Source organism: Balaenoptera physalus (genome assembly GCF_965194825.1).
Source record: "Balaenoptera physalus genome assembly, chromosome: 1".
NCBI lineage: Eukaryota > Metazoa > Chordata > Mammalia > Artiodactyla > Balaenopteridae > Balaenoptera > Balaenoptera physalus.
The window spans coordinates 171,881,506-171,895,266 of record NC_138882.1 but is presented as its reverse complement, the minus strand read 5'-3'; the positions used below and the strand labels follow the sequence as shown (position 1 = coordinate 171,895,266).

The window sequence follows — 13,761 nt, the reverse complement described above, 5'->3', positions numbered from 1 at the left end:
AGCTTTCCTGAGGTCAGGGAGCAGGTTGAACCCCCTCAGTGTTCCTAGGGCTCAGCACAGGCCAGCCACAGAGGGGACAGCAGTAAACAGTGCCTGCAGTGACTGGCAGGTCAGCAGCAGAGTAGGGACAAGAACCCAGGCACTGGACTCCCTGCCCAGCTGCTCCTCTCTGCCCAGGAAACCAGACTCACAGCCCAGCCTCCAACTGGCCTGGATCATGTCCCAGAGGCTGGGAAGGAACGTGGTGCTCAGTGCGATGGGCAAGGAAAGGGCCCCTCCTACCCTGGCCCAGGAGGAACCATAGACAGGCCACTTGAAGGAAGCAAGCCTCCCATCCTCCCCCCAACCGAGCAGGTCTGCCCTCCCTTCCCAACTGGGCTACCCCAGGTCAGGCCCTGCCCTCTCTGGCCTCTGGTCTTTCTGTTAGTTCCTCAAATGTGAAGACCAGAAAGGCCCCTGGGTCACCCAACCCAATTTCCCCACTTTACAGATGTGGAAGTAGAGGCTGGGGGGCAGGGGGGAAGCTGCCCATGGTCACATGGCAAGCCACCTCTCAGATTCACCTCTGAGACATAACAACAATCTTAGGGAAAATATAATCACTAAAATACGTAAAATAAAAGTAACTATTCAGGAGCAGCTTCCTTTAACTAGCTGCCAACTCGTTAACTAGCTGCACCTCCCCCCAGCACTGCTCCTCATCCCAGCCTAGTGAATGAGGCATTATTGGCCCATTTGACAGAGGAGGAGAGTAAGGCTGAGTCAAGGAGTCGCTTGCCCAGGTTCACGATGCTTCTGTGGCAGGTCTGGGGTTCAAACCTGTCTGCAGGTGGGAGGCAGGGCCTCCTCCCTGCTTCTCTTCAATGCCTGCCCTCACAGCACAACACACCTGCCACAAACCCACCAAGCAAGGCTCACCGACAAGATGCAGGACACAAGAAAGATACACCTGCACACCCACAGCCCCCAGCCCAGGGCCAGGTAGAGAGCAGGTGCTCGATCAATGTCTGCAGAATGAACAAACTAGTCCATCAAAAGACAGGCCCGGTGCCCGAGCCCACGCAGCCCTGAGCCTCCTTGGCCTGCCCGATGCCCCCAAACAACACGGCATCTCAGGAAGCAGACTCCAGCTGCTTGCTAACTGCCTCACCTGGGGCACACTGCTTAACCTCTTGGGCCTCTGTGTCGCCATCTGTAAAATGGGATAACAATACCTACCTCATAGGGTCGTGGTAAGAACTGAGATAAAGCATGTTAAGCACTTGGAACTGTGCCTGGTACACAGCACGCACTCTGTAAGTACCGGCCACTATCACTGTCACCATCACCATCGTGCCTGGCTCCCCGACAAGGGAGCAACTTCAGGGCAGGAGCCAGGTAGAATTCAGCTGCAGACACCCTCACCCCACCCTCAATGGCAGCCTAGCCGTGAGGAGGTGGCAGGAAACACGTGGTAGGTGAGCGAAGGGCTGAGACAGACATGGGCACCCACCCTGGCTGTGGGCCCTGGAGAGGGTGGCAGTATATGGGTGCTGCCAGGCACCCCGAGAAGCAAGAATATCCTTCCCCTGCTCCCACTGTAACAGCCCCCCACCTCTCCAGGAGCTTTGCCTGCTCAGTCCCCACGCAGCCCCCCACATCCCAGCCCAGGAAGGGAAGGCAGGCCTAATGAGCCACCCACAGCGCCCTGGTGCCCGCAATCGAATTGGCAATCAGCTTGCTGCAATTAGATTTCCCAGATCCTGCTCGTGATTGATTCTAAATTACCCTTATTAAAGTCTGGGCCGGTGAGCAGGGCTTGCGGATTGGGGGCAGGACAGGTGGGGCCTGGCTGGCAGCTCAGGAGGTGCAGAGTTCTAGGAGGGCTTGGGCTAAGGCTGATCCCAGAGTGAAGCAAGCCCATGGCCCAGAAGCGGGGTATAGGCCCTAACCAGCATCATCCCCCACCCCACTCCCACTCCTCAGATTCCTCCCCAGCCCCCCAAGTCCCCACCACTCATCGCTCATCTCAGAAGACCCCAGTCCTGAAGGGGTGTGATAACAAGGTCAGCAACGGGGCAGACAGAACCCAGAGTAGTTGAAAAGCAACTGAACACCCAGCTCCACCAGTGCCCAGCCGTGTGAGCTCTGACAGGTGGCTTGACATCTCCAAGCCTCTAAATGAGTGGAATGCCACCAGCGTCAGAGGGCTCAATGAGACCACCTCCCCAGTCCTTGGGCAAGGCCCCAGGCCATCTCTGGGCTTCAGGACTCCCATCTGTGAGACAGCAGGCTGCAGGCTGCAGGGCTGCGGGGCTGATGGTTTCTTTAGGGCTCCCCCACCCCTGATGGCCTATGCAAACAACAACAGTCACCTACTCTGGGCCAGGACCTGTGTGATGAATGGAACACAGCCGAGGTACTCCCCAGCTGGGAGGAAAATGGAAAGAGCCCAGCGTCACCATGTCCTGGGCTATACCTCAAACAGCAAGGTCTCTCTGGGGTTCCAGGACTGGAAGGGCCTGAAGAGTCATCAAGTCCAATCTTCTGCCTCCAGACTTACCCACAGGCTGCCAACAGCTCCAAAGAACCAAATTCCCCATGAACTCAGTACCACGAGGCACTGGAAAGTGCTTCCTCTAAACTGGCCCAAATCCTGCCTGCTGCAATTGGGAGTCCAGGCCCACGTTCTCCCTCTTAGGGTAGCCCGGTGGGGATTCTGCTTTGGGTCATTCACGATCGTTCAAACTTGGTTCCCAAATTCTCCACCCCCAAAAAGCAATTCCTCGGTGAGATCAAGAAAGGGACAGGAGGGCTTCCCTGGTGGCGCAGTGGTTGAGAATCTGCCTGCCAATGCAGGGGACACGGGTTCGAGCCCTGGTCTGGGAAGATCCCACATGCCGCAGAGCGACTGGGCCCGTGAGCCACAATTACTGAGCCTGCGCTCCGCAACAAGAGAGGCTGCGATAGTGAGAGGCCCGCGCACCGCGATGAAGAGTGGCCCCCGCTTGCCACAACTAGAGAAAGCCCTCGCACAGAAACGAAGACCTAACACAGCCATAAATAAATAAACAAATAAATAAATAAAATTTAAAAAATGTACATACCTTAAATTAAAAATACTTTATTAAAAAAAAAAAAAAAAAAGAAAGGGACAGGAAAAGAGCAAAACCAAAGCAGGTAAATGGAAGAGATCACTATTTGTAGGAGCAGCCCACTTCTTATCAGGCACTTTATTATTTTGTGTTGTTCATTCTCAAAGAACTCTGAGGCAGAGGTATTCTTAGCTCATTTTAAAGAAGAGGCAACTGAGGCTCAGAGAGATTAAGTGAACTTGCCAAGATCACACAGCCAGAAATTGGCGGAACCAGGACTTCAACCCTGGTCCAGTTGGCTCTGGGGCCCCTGTTCCCTCAACAACCTCAAGCTGCACCCTCAGATTTGGCGACCCCAAAACAGACATAGCACCAAGGCCCAGGTGGGGACCCAGGGGTGGGAAGAAGGCAGACCTCAGCCAGCTGGGGCATGTAGAACCCTCTCCACCTGGTATAAAAGGCCAGCACAGGCATTCCCTGCCCTCCACCCTCAGCAACCAGGTAGGGAAGGGGCCAGATCACTTGTCAGGGGCCACCCTCACCCCATCCCCCAGCTGGGCCCTCAGCCATCGCTGCTCAGACTCCCCCTGTAATCACGGCTTCCTGTTTGGCGCTGAGACTGGGCCTGGTCAGTGGGGGAGGGGAGCGGACACCCCTCTGGCCAGGGCCTGCTCTGGAGGGAGGGGGGCCGGAAGTGAGGCCTACCCGGCCTCCTGGAATCTTGGGAGGCTGGGAGCCAAGGCAAGGGGAGGGGGTGTCAGCCAACAAATATTTACCAGGCGCTGGCCTGATGTTCCCAGGATGTGGTGGAACATTAGGGGGGACAGCAAGACAAGCCAGGTGGTCTGGGACCAGCCCAGACCCTGCTCGCTGCTTCAGGGGGCAGTTGGGGGGTGAGCAAGGGGCTGGACCCTGGGACAGCCTCGGGCTCCAGTCACCCTGCCCCCCACCCTGGACACAAAATCACAGGGCTCCAAGCAGCTGGGCTGGAGCCCAGAGCCACAGGGCCTCTGTCCCACCCAGACGTGGTGGCCACGCCTTGGCGCTCAGACCGCAGGCCCACCCCATACGGCCCCCTGGCGCCTCCGAACCCACGGGCACACACCTTGGACCCAGCAGGACTCTGCCAGCCTCACTGTCACCCCAACTCACCTCCAAAGTAGACAACACAAAGCCCCAGCCTGGGCTCCAAAGTTCACAGTCCTGGCTTCCTTCCTTCCTTCCTTCATTCATTCACTCATTCATTCATTCAAACCATTCAATTCTGGGCCAGGCAAAGAGTTGGACTTGGGGGTTCAGCAAAGAACAAGTCAAACACAGAGCCTCCCTAAGGCACTCATGGTCTATCAAGAAAGTATTCTGATACTTCTCCTGACTGCTGTGTGACCTCCAAGTCACTCCCCCCCCTCTGAGGCTCAGTCACTCAGACCAGAGAGAACCTTAGGTGCAAGGGGGCCAGGACTCAGGGATGGGGTGGTAGGGATGTAGATTTGGGCTCCACACAACTTTCTAAGGGTCAGAGGGGATTAAAGGCAGGCCTGGCCGCCTATGCAGAGAGTGAGCCACAACACTGGGGGCATCCAGCGTGTGTCCAGGGGGAATGGTGGCTTTTTTAGACCCCTCTCATCCTGAGGTTCTAAACATTTCCCCTGTCCTGTGCCATGATCACATGACCCAGACACAAGCCCCCGCACCCCCCCCAATCTTGTTGACTCCCTGCACAGTTTATAAAGCTCTCCCTTGATCCGTCCCCCATGACCTTCAGAATAGCTCATTTACAGATCACAGAGCCTTGTGAGACAGTGGAGGAGCAAGGGCTCCAGGGCCAGACCCTTTCCCCCCCATGCAACATGCCTCCAAGGCTACAGTGAGAATTAAATGAAAAAAGATAGGAGACATGCCCTGCCCAGAACCTGGAAATGAGCAGGCATTCATGATACAGGTAATGTGGGCATAATTTGCGGGTAGGGAGGGCCCAGAGAGGTAAGTACCTTGCCCAAGATCACACAGCAAGAGAGGGTAAAATTAGGACTGCAGTCCAGTTCTATTAGCCTGCCAGGCCCTGGCTCAATCCAGCTCTGCCACTTGCCAACTGTGTGACGTTGAGCAAATCACTTAACCTCTCTGTGCCTCAGTTTTCTTCATCTGTAAAATGGGAGTTCTAACAATTCCTACCTCCAAAGATTATCATGAGGATTAAATGAGCCAATGCATATAAAGTGCTCAGTGGGCAGGGCTCTCAGTATGCCTTAGCTGCTCTTTGTATTATTAAGCCCTCAGAGGTGTGGAAGCTGCCTCCCAAATCATGGCCTCAGCCACTGCCAGGCTCACCACCTCCCATCCCCAGCTGTCTCAGTTTGCTCCAGCCTTCAGGAATCCTATTACAGCCCCTTCTAGAACAACCCATCCCTCTCCCCCCAGGCAGCTCTGGGGGATGGTCCCAGCTCCAATGGGAGGGGCAGAAGGGAGGCCTGCAGCAAGACCTGGCTTCTAGGGGGAGCTCTGTCTCGACCCTCTCCCCTCCACGATGCCCCTCTCATTCACCCCACTTCTGCCCCAGCATTTTCCAGATGTCAAGCCCAAAGCAGCCCCTGCCCCTGTGCTGCCCTGGGGCCTCCCGGGACCCCATGCCCCAATCCATGGGGTGGGAGCAGCCATTTGTTTTCAAAAGGCCACACTGCTTTTTCTCCAGCAGAGCTCAACCCCACACCAACCCCCAATATGAGGGAACAAGAAACACACTGAATTTGTAGCTGGGGGCACTGTGTTGCTCCCCAGGGAGCAGAAAGCACCAGGTTCCAATCCCAACTCGGCCATGAGAATGGTGTGACACCCCCCCCCCCCGACCAATAACACCCTTAATAACAATTGTATACATCAAGTATTTGTTCTCAGTTGACAGGTAAGAAAGCTGAGGGTCAGGGCAGGCTACAGCTTGCTCAGTGTCACATGGCAACCATTTTTATAGCTTAGCTTAAAACCTCCTCCTCCAGGAAGCCCTCCCTTGCCCTCCGGGCTCCCTCCTGGAAAGGCTCTATCTCCTGAGGGCTCAGTGGCAAGCTGTGCTCAGTCTCCCCAAGGAGCTTATTTTCTCATCACAACACCCCTGTGAGGCTGGCACTGTTATTGTCCCCATTTTACAATGAGGACGTTGAAACAGAAATCCCTTACCCAAAGTTTCTGTCCCCGGAGCCCCTGCCACCTTGGGTGCTAACAGCAACAGATCCCTATGGTATCCCTGTGTCAGGACCTGGCATGGAACAGTCTAGGGAACCCCACATTTAATTTTTACAGTGAGGACAATCTTGCCCTGGCAACCCAATGTTCACAGTCAACCAGAGGAGCTGGAGGGAAGAGGAGTAGGGAGCTCCTGGATACTTGAAATCGTGGGGGTGGGGAGGGAGCAGGAACCACCAGGCATGGGGCTGGGGATTCAGAAGAATTCCCTGATTGATTTCCCCTTCCCATGGTCCCTCACCCTACCACTCCCCATCCCCACCACATTCCCAATCACAGAATGGCAACCTTGTAAAAGAACAAGAAGTGAACATTTGCTGAGTGTTACTATGTGCCAGGCACTGTGCTAAGAGCTTTATATGTTAACCCCGCTCATTCTCCTATTATCCCCCTTTTTACAGAGGTGGAAATGAAAGCACAGAGAGGTTAAGTAACTTTCTCAAGGTCACACAGCCACAAAACAGTGAACTCCTATCACTGGGAATTCAAACAAGGCTAAGACACCTAAATCCCTTTCAGCCCTGAGCATCTAAAGAACACTTTTCAAGCTAAAATTTCCAGGATCCCCACACTCTGGGTCTTTCTGGGTAGTGACTTAAGTACAGCAACTGAAGTGGCCCTGAAGGCAGATGTCTCTCAGGAGAGAGGACTCCCAGAGCAGATGCCAGGACACACACGCACGTACCCCAACTCACCACCTGCAGCGTGAACGAGCCCCACTACTCCTACTGAGGCCATCCTGGAAGCTGCTCCATACACACACACACACACACACACACACATACACACACACACTCCCTTTCAAGCTGCTGGGCACCTACGTGTCATCCTGCCCTTCCCCCACCCTGGGCCAGCCACTGCCCATCCCAGTGATGTCCTGGGAGGCCCCCGCCACGGAGGCCACTCCTGGAGCCATCCTGGTTGGGGCTCTTCTGGTCTAATCTCAGTCCCTCCTGCTGCAGGCATCACCCTCTTCCCCTGGTGTGGCACCCTGGCCACTGGTCACCACCCATTAACCCTTTGCCTCCCAGGTCAGATGAGGTGATGTCCTTGCTCGGCAGCCAGGCCCCTGGAAAGGGGTGAAGCCTGGAGAGGGATGCCCCCTACCACATCTGGAGCCCCACCCCTCCTCTCCTCCAAGTCAAGCCCACCATCTAAGCCTCCAGGCCCAGACCCCGGGGGTGTGCTTTATCTGCCACCCAGCACTGGGTCTGAGCCACACCCACTCTACCTCGGCCTCAGATCCAGGGGCAACCTGCCTTATCGGGGCCTCTCACCTCCGTGCGCTCATTTAATTCTTTCCACCACCTCACGGGGCACGGATTACGAGCCCTGTTTTATGGATGAGGAAAAGTTGTTCGGCGAGGGACGTGACTTGCCCAGGGGTCACCCAGCTCGGGATCCTGCTGGGCTGCCAGGCCTAAAGCATGCTGTCCGGCATCCCTTTCATTCATCACACACCAAACACTGACTGAGCGCTTCCTGTGGTTGGGCACATACATCCTCTCCTTTCATCTCTCAGAAGGGTGTTATTAGCCCCGTTCCACAGAGGGGGAAATGGAGGCTCAGGGAGGTGAGACAACTTGTCCAAGGTCACACCACGAATCAGGGGAGGGATCAGGATTTGAACCCAAGGCTGTGTGATTTCCACATCTTTGATTTCAAAGATGGTCTTCCAGAAGTGTAGCTGAGAAAGTGACCCAGTTGCTAGGATGGGCTGGGTCCCTGTCCCTCCCAGGGGACCGCTTTTCCTCACCCTACCTGGGGAAGAACTGGGGATGAGGCACCCAGCCCACCAGGCCCCATACTCAGCCTGGCATTCAACACTCCCCCACCCACCCAGCTCATAGCCCCCAGATGGGAAAGGCTGAGGAGTAGCCTGTCTGTCTGAGATGCAACCTCTGAGCCCCTGCCTGACCTCCTCCCATTTCACAGACTGGCCAACTGAGGCCCAAAGAGACTTGCAGTGGCAGAGTAGGCACCCGGGGGTGGGGGGTGCCTGAGAGGCCTGGGTCCCTCTCAACCTGGGGAATGGGGAACAGGCATAGCTCCTAGAACCAACCAAGGGGATCGGGCCTAGAAACCCCCCCAGTTCATGCCCAGGCCAGGCTCCAGACACGTGCCCATAGGGAACTCACTTGGGACCTGGGTCCCTCAAAGGGGAGGAGGTGGCCTTTCCTCCTGCTCCCCCTGATGGAGCTGGGACTGAGCTCAACCCCACGGCTGCTGCGGTCACTCAAAGGGACACCCAGGGGTCACCTCATATATATATACTCACTGCTACCTGCACACTCGGCCCCACTCAGGGGCGCAGGCTCCACGCACGGGGTAACCCATGCACCTGCCAGCACACGCCTGCACACACACGCACACACACTCCCATGGGCTGGAGCACACACCCACCACAGAGGTGTCCCCCTCAACACACTCACCCCCGGAAGGCACACAGCATGGCCAACGGTCCCCAGCCCGTCCCCGGCACACACCGTGCACAATGGGTCACCCTGACACGACCACACGCAGGTAGGGCACGATGGCCCCCATCCATAGGGACGGACTGGTCCTCACGCCTCATCCTTCACCCGTGCACACCCCACAGGTCCCAGCACCCTCCACGGAGGTGGCCACACACGCGGTCACACTCACCCACCCCCTCAGGTCACCTTCACACAGGTCACCCTTCACCCCTCCCCCTCCCCGGGCCCCCTGCCCTCCCGCCGCGACCCTCGGAGGGAGGAACCTAACGCACACCCTCCCCCCGCAGGGGGAGGCGACCCGATTCCCTAAAAGTGGCCGCGGTCCGGGCACACCCACGAAGCAAAGCCACGTCTGCTCAGACCCGAGACACGCCCAGCGCGGCCCCGCGCCCGGACCCCAGCCCGGACCCCAGGCCGCCCACGGGGAAGGGTCCCGCCCCCGGGGAAACGAGCCCCCGGGGAAACGAGCCCCCGGGAGGCGCGGGCGGCCAGGCACTGGACCCCCGCCCCCCACCCCAGGCCGGCGCGGCGCCCGAGCCGGGGCGCGGGAGCGGGAAGCACTCACCCCCGCGGCGCGCCCCGCCAGCAGCAGCAGCAGCAGTGGCGGCAGGAGCAGCCCGCGGGCCCCTGGCCCGGCCGCGGCCCCGGCCCCAGCGCCAGCCCCGTGGGCGGCCCCGGCGCGGTGCGGCGGCCCGGGCTTCATGGCGGCGGCGGCGGCGGCGGCGGGCGCCTTTGTTCCCGAGGCGGCGGCGACGGCGGCGCGGCCCGGCGGCTGGCCCGGCGCGCTCTCGGTCGGGGCTCCGGCTCGGCGGCCCGGCTCCGCCCGGCAGCTCCGCGCCCACGGCCGCCGCGCCTGCAGGAAGCGTGCGCCGCCGCCAGGCCGCCCCCAGCGCGGGGGGCGGGGCGGGGAGGGGCGGGGCTGGACGCCGAGCTCCCCACGCCGCCCGCGGCCGCCCGGGTCCCCCCGCGCCCCGCACGCGCCCGCCCGCCCGCCGCGGGATGAGGCGGGGGGAACGTGCGACCCGAGACGGATGGCCGGCCTGGCGGAGACTGGCTCTGGGGTCGGGGTCCCTCAGCGCGCGCCTCCCTGGGCCGTCGCAGGGCTTGGAGGGGAAGGACCCCGCGTGCGGATGCGGGGTACGACCCGGCTCGTCGGAGGGTCTGGGTAGATGGGTCGCATCTGCGTGACCATTAATACCCTCCCGCTAACGACTCGGTTCACTGGCTCTCCCAGGACCCATCACCCCCGCCCTCAAGCCGGTCCACAGAGGGGGACAGAGGTCATCCGAGTCCACTGGGCTTTGATGTCTCCACGGGTGGGCAGCGGGAACTCAGAGCAGGCGTGGCCCCCTTTGGGCCCTGTCACTCGGGTGGGCAGACCTGGCCTAGTGCCGCTTCCCCACCAGCTGTGTGACCTCAGGCAGGTGTCCCCAGCTCTCTGAGCTCAGATTCCTCACTGTAGGATGCAGACCCTCTACCCCTGCCCCACATTCCTTTTCCCAGACGTGGTCATTGTGCGTTTCTCTGTTGCCTTTATCCCCACCTGACATACGGTGCACTTCACTTACCCACTGGGGTCTCCCACCACTAGCACATGAGCCCCAGGAGGGCAGCGGTTTGTGTCGTCTTGTTCACTGCTGTGTCCCCAGCACTAGCCCAGGGCCTGGTGCGTAGCAGTGGCTCAATACAAATTTGTTGAATCAATGAATGTGTTTCCCACTCACCTCCCAGTCACCCCCACCCACCTGTTTTGGGGGAAGAAGGGGGTAACTATTTGTTTAGCCCTGACCCATGCCAAGTGCTTTACAGGGGTTAACTCATCTCACCCTCTCAGTGACCCCATGAAGTAGGTGCTGTCAATAGCTCCACTTCCTAGATGGGAAACCGAGGCCTAGAGAGGGGAGGTTATTTGCTAGCACTGGCAGACGGAAAGTCTTTGCCCTCAGCCCCCATGTCCCCACACCCAGTGCAGGGCCTGTCATCAGGAGATGGGAAATCGTTGAGCTGAAACTGGAACAATTCCCCCAAGGAAAAGGGAACTGAAACCAGGACTCGTGGAGCCAGTAGGGGTGAGTGCCGGGTGGGCCGGAGGAACAGACTCGGGCACCAGCCATGATTTGGGGGTGTCGGAGGAAGCTGGACTGGTCCTTCAGGGGCCTTGAGAGGATGTCCAGAGGTCAAAGGTCAGCTCATTAGGCGGAGCTGCATTAGGTGTTCCCTGAAAGGGAGTGAGAGCCCCATCCCTAAAGGGTATGTCAGGCCAGGCCAGCTGCCCTTTGGCAGAGATTTGGAGAGGAAGGGAGGGAAACTTTCCAACTCTCTGAGATTCAAAAATCCCTAGGAATTCTGAGGTCCCAGCCTCTGGGAATCCCAGTGCCAAACCTTGAGGAATTCTGACCCTTGGGCACCTTGGGAAGATGGGTGAAGAGGGGCTGATGCGACCCAGTAGGTGGGGAGCTGGTTCCAGTTGAGGCAGCACAGCTTGGAGTTGAAGAGTTCTGGCTCTGGGTTGGGCAGATACCTGGGTTCAGATCTCAGTTCTGCCAGTTGTGAGCTGGGTGACTCTAGATGAGTGAGTTTACCTCTCTGAGCCTCAGTTTCCCAACTGTAATATGGGAATAATGACCACATGGGATTCATTCATTCATTCATTCATTTATCATCCAAAGGTAAAGTGAGTGCCTGGGTGTGCCACACACAACACTGGCCCAGGGCCGGGCGCCAGCTTGTGAAGATTAAATGAGCTCTTCCTGACATTGTACTGGGGGTTCAATAAAGGTGGCTGGGATGATGTTTATAAAGTAAGGGACCAGATGTAGGGACAGTCACTTCCCAGAGGGGCTGCTAGAGGCCCAGGGAACAGGTTGGTTCTGAGGAGCCCCCAAAGGGCAGAGTTGGGGCCAACAGGGTGAGGGTAGGGGGTATGAGACGCCAGATGTCAGCTCTGTGCAAGGAAGGACTTTGGAACAGTTGGAACTGGCCGCAGATGGCAGTGGCTACTCTGATAGGTAGTGAGTACTCTGTCTTGGCAGGTATACAAGGCTCCAAAAACTAGCGATCAGGAAGGCCATTAGAACAGTCTCCATGCCCAGGATGGGCCGTGAGCCTGGCCCACCTTCAGAGGTTCCTGTCAGTTCTCAGACTTCTGGGGACTTTCCTGGTGGCACAGTGGTTAAGAATCTGCCTGCCAAGGCAGGGGACATGGGTTTGAGCCCTAGTCCAGGAGGGTCGCATACGCTGCTGAGCAATTAAGCCCGAGCACCACAACTACTGAGCCTGTGCTCTAGAGTCCGCGTGCCACAACTACTGAAGCCTGCGCGCCTAGACGCCGTGCTCTGCAACAAGAGAAGCCACCGCAATGAGAAGCCCACGTGCCACAGTGAAGAACAGCCCCCGCTCGCTGCAACTAGAGAAAGCCTGCGTGCAGCAACGATGACCCGACGCAGCCAAAAATAAATAAATAAATTTATTAAAAAAAAAAAAAAGACTTCTGGCAGCAGCAGCCCTCTTCCCTGACGTCCTGAGGAGGGGGAGGGGGAAGATCTTTGGGCTGAGCAGGCCAGGAACGCCATCTGCTGCTCCTCAGAGATACCGGTCACAGCCCGAACTGAGCCAGGTCTGGGCCCCGAGGGTCTCATCCTACTCCTCACCAACCCCACGCCCCCACCCCCATCCCCCCGCCCCACCCCCGCTCTGCTCTTCTCGGGGTTCACAGCTGCACACATTCACCGCATTCCAGCACCCGAAGCTCCATGTAGTGCCCCTCCCCCACGCCTACCTGTACATCGGAGCCGTGTCCCAGCATCTCAGGGTCTCCCTCACCTGCCCTCCCCATCCACACAGGCACCTGCTGCTGCCCCCCTCCAAGCTCAACTCCCACGGCCCACTTGGCCCCTCGGGAGAGCCTGCCTGACTTCCTTGGGCAGGGCTGGTCCCGCCCCGGCCAGTGCCCATCCTTGCCCTCCCCCCCTTTCAGTCTCTACCATCTGTCACCAGCCCCCACTGAAGTGGGAGCACCTCAGTATCCCCAAGAGACAATAATCACGGAACCCAAACAGAGCTGACTCTATGCCAGGCATGGCTTTACAAAGTGCACACTGACATTATCCCCACTTTAGATGATGAGTTGAGACACAGAGAAGTTAGGAGATGTGTCCAAGGTCACACAGCTGGTGAGTGAGAGCTAAGCTCTTGACCCAGGCTCTTAATGGTAACACTGTAATGCCAGGGGCAGAGGTCTGTTGGGGAGTATTCAATGAGTGAGTTAAAGAGTCAGTGAGGGGATTCACACTGTCACATGGACACAACCAATTCGTGGACGCACTCAGATGAGCCTGGAAACCAGACACTCCCCCCCACAGGCATGCCTAACAGCCAGGCCTCACCACCCTCCCCAGTGAGACCTTCCTCTGCCCTTGGCCAGGGCTCCTGGCTCCAACAGGGCAGCAAAAGGGAAGTGGAGGCCTCAGCCGGCATCTCTGAGCTCCAGGCCCGAGCTGCCTTATTTGGAGTTGCATTTCTGGGCCTGGCACACAGTAGGTGCGCAGCAGTGGTTGCCTGACGCCACCTGCCCCCGGAGGTTTGGTTAAACAGACTGGCTCTTTGGAACTCACATTGCCAGGACCTCCTGAGGGCTTGCTCTTCGCCAGGCACTCTGTTCAGGGCACCTGCCAGGAACGCTGTCCCTCACTCCTCCCCACAGCCGCGTGATCTGTGTACAACAGACACACTTGCCTCCCAGCTTTGTAGCCGAGAGGAGCCCTTCCAGCGGAGCCTGGCACACAGGGAGTGCGACGCGTGCGTTCGCTCCTTTCTGGCTCCCCATTTTACAGCTGGGGAAACTGGGGCCCTGAGAGGCTGGGTGACTGGCCCCGGGTTACACAGACAGGAAGTGAGAGTGCTGACAGACCACTGCTGTGCCCTCCCCTGTGGCCACAGGGGACTTTGCGATCCTAACTGACCCTCCAGCTCAA

General features: G+C 58.2%; 1 protein-coding gene and 1 long non-coding RNA gene across 2 annotated transcripts in view; one reads left to right on the top strand and one right to left on the bottom strand.

Moving 5' to 3' along the window:
- Window positions 1-9,600, bottom strand: part of SDC3 (syndecan 3) — a 38,085-nt gene extending 28,485 nt beyond the window's left edge. The window contains exon 1 of the mRNA XM_082423058.1: window positions 9,354-9,600. Coding sequence (XP_082279184.1) covers window positions 9,354-9,491 — 138 coding nt within the window. The 5' untranslated portion in view covers window positions 9,492-9,600. The remainder of the gene's footprint in view (window positions 1-9,353) is intronic.
- Window positions 1-13,761, top strand: part of LOC309637465 — a 606,851-nt gene that overhangs the window by 407,157 nt on the left and 185,933 nt on the right. The gene's annotated exons all lie outside the window — the stretch shown is intronic.